The sequence below is a fragment of the Austrofundulus limnaeus genome, unplaced genomic scaffold (assembly GCF_001266775.1).
Source record: "Austrofundulus limnaeus strain Quisiro unplaced genomic scaffold, Austrofundulus_limnaeus-1.0 Scaffold146, whole genome shotgun sequence".
In the NCBI taxonomy this organism is placed as follows: domain Eukaryota; kingdom Metazoa; phylum Chordata; class Actinopteri; order Cyprinodontiformes; family Rivulidae; genus Austrofundulus; species Austrofundulus limnaeus.
In genome coordinates, this window is record NW_013952548.1 from 1,297,150 (window position 1) to 1,299,891 (window position 2,742).

Here is a 2,742-nt window from a genome sequence, read left to right on the forward strand (position 1 = left end):
TGTCTCCTGGTGAGGAAAAATACATGCACACAGTTTTTTTTACATTAATTGACAAAAGATTATCTTGAAGTCAACCATGAAATATGATATGATTTTAAGCCTGTTAATTTATACCTGATGCATCTCAGTAATCCAGGTAGGAAAATCAATCAAAAAACTTTTTAGAGGATCCTCTGAGAAGAACCCGTCCAGAGGCTCTACTAAAAGTTTTTTTTTAACTTTTAAATGATTCCACATTTGTAAAATAAATAAATAAATAAATAAATAAATAAATAAATAAATAAAAATAAAAACTCAGCAGCAAACAGGGCTTCAACCCACTTGGCCTGCTGATATTCATCAGCTGTCTCTGGAGTTCTACCAGCCAACAAAGCCCAATAGGACTCCTTCAGCTTCACAACCTCCCACATCCAGGGTGTCCACTACCAAGTTCAAGACTCCCTGAACTGAGAGCCATGGACAACCCTGCAGCCACAGCTCACATAATGGAGGAAAGCAACATGGCTTTTCTGTGATTCTGATGGGTTCTTCTACCACAGGTTCCCAGCAAACCCCCACTACTTGTTTGGGTTTACTGGTTCTGCTCGACATATTCTCCCTTTCTAAACCAACTAACTACCAGGTGGTGATCAGTTGACAGCTGAGAGCCACTTTTCATCTGAGTGTCCAAAGGTTACAGTGGTAGGAATACTTCTGGGACCTTCTCAATCCCACCTGCACACCTTTCATAGAGGAAGCTGAGTCTTTGGGGTAGGTCCATCCATAACTGGGGCTGAGGTCAAAAAGCCCCAGGGTGGCAGGGCTCCAGTGGTGATAAGAACTGCCTTGAGTTCTTCGAAGCTCTGGATGTTGTGAGGTCTTGGTTGACACGTCTTTGCAACATTGTGTGGACATCAGGGCAGTGCCACTGGACTGACAGACTGGAGTGATGATTCCCCTCTTTAAAAAGGAGGGTGTGTTCTAATTACAGGGACATCACTCTCTTTAGCCTTCCTGGTAAGGTCTMTTCAGYGYTACTGAAGAAGACAGTCTGATCCATGGTCCAACCTCAGATTCTGGAGAACAATGTGGGTTCCGTCATGGCCGTGGAACACTGGACCAGCTCTTTACCCTCACTAGGGTCCTTTAAGGGTCATGGGAGTTTGCTAACCCAGTCTACATGTGGTTTATAGACTTGGAGAAGGCATTCGACCGTGTTCCTTGAGGTACACTGTGGGGGTGCTACACAAGTACACAAGCAGTGCAAGTTTGTTTCTCACTGCCAGCAGTAAGTCGGACCCCTTCAAAGTAGGAGTTGGAATCTGCCTGTTGTCACAGTTTCTGTTCATACCTTACATAGACAGAATTTGTCAGTGCAGCCAGGGGTCGGAGGAAGTCCTGTTCGTTGGCCACAGGATTCCATCTCTGCTGTTTGCAGATGATGTGGTTCTGCTGGCGTCTTCATGCTCTGAACTTCAGCTCTCACTGGAGTGGTGCACAGCTGAGTGTGAAGCAGCTGGGATGAGGATCAGCACCTCCAAATCTGAGTCCATGGTCCTCAGTCTTCCATCTGTGAACGGTGGATTGCTCTTTCTAAGTTGGGGGTGAGGTTATGCCTCAAGTGGAGGAGTTCAAATATCTCAGGGCTTTGTTCATGAGTGAGGGAACAATGGCGCATTAGACTGAKAGACAGGTCGGTGCAGCTTTATAAACTCTGACCTGGTCTTTTGTGGCTCACAGAGAGCTGAGCTGTGAAGTGAAGCTCTTTATTTACTAGAGTAGATATCTTCTAACAAGTTGAGGAGGTTCATCTGGTAAAGATGCCTCCTGGACACCTCCCTGGAGAGGTGTTCTGGACATGTCCAACTGACAGGAGTCCCCAGAGAAGACCCAGAACATTCTGGAGAGACTATGTCTCTCAGCTGGTCAGSGAACACCTAGGAATCCTCCCAAAAGAGCTGTGAGAGTTGGCTGGAGAAAAGGTGGTCTGGTCCTCTTTGATCAAGCTGCCGACCCCCAGAAGAAAACAACAAACAGAAGATGATGAATGGATTAAACACAAAATATTACCTGTTTTCTTTGCCATTCTGCAGCAGAGAGTGCCTGTCAACGCCTGAGCGGTCTGTGCACACATATGTATTGCGGCGTGTCATGGTGCTTCCAGGGATGTTATTCTAAATCAAAAACAAAAAAATTGACACATTAATGTTTTTTAGGATGCGTTTAGATGTTTGTTGGAAAGAGTGCAACCAGTGTTGAAAATAATGTAGCACAGAACATATTTTTAAAAACATAATTGTTTTAAGTTCACAACATCATTCAAACAGGTGACACCATTCAGTGACACTTTCACATCTCATCTGATCTCTTCTGATCTTATCTCAAAACCATTACATCAAGTCCGGTCACATTTACATCTAGTCTCATCACCATTACACCCAGTCTCAATCTTTAGAGCTAGTCTTATCACCTTTACATCTAGTCTTATCACCTTTACATGTGGTCTCCTTTCCTTTAAATCTACTGTTGCTGCCTTTACATCTAGTCTCATCACCTTTACATCTAGTCTCATCACCTTTACATCTAGTCTTGTCACCTTTACACCCAGTCTCAATCTTTAGAGCTAGTCTTATCACCTTTACATGTGGTCTCCTTTCATAAATCCACTGTTGCTGCCTTTACATCTAATCTCATCACCTTTACATCTAATCTCATCACCTTTACATCTAATCTCATCACCTTTACATCTAATCTCATCACCTT

At 43.7% G+C, this 2,742-nt stretch overlaps 1 protein-coding gene across 1 annotated transcript in view; it reads right to left on the reverse strand.

Moving 5' to 3' along the window:
- Positions 1 to 2,742, reverse strand: part of LOC106523168 (MAP/microtubule affinity-regulating kinase 4) — a gene marked incomplete at its 5' end in the record, with an annotated part of 34,143 nt that overhangs the window by 19,992 nt on the left and 11,409 nt on the right. Inside the window, 1 exon segment of the mRNA XM_014016511.1 lies at positions 2,050 to 2,153. Within this exon segment, the coding sequence (XP_013871965.1) occupies positions 2,050 to 2,153 (104 nt within the window).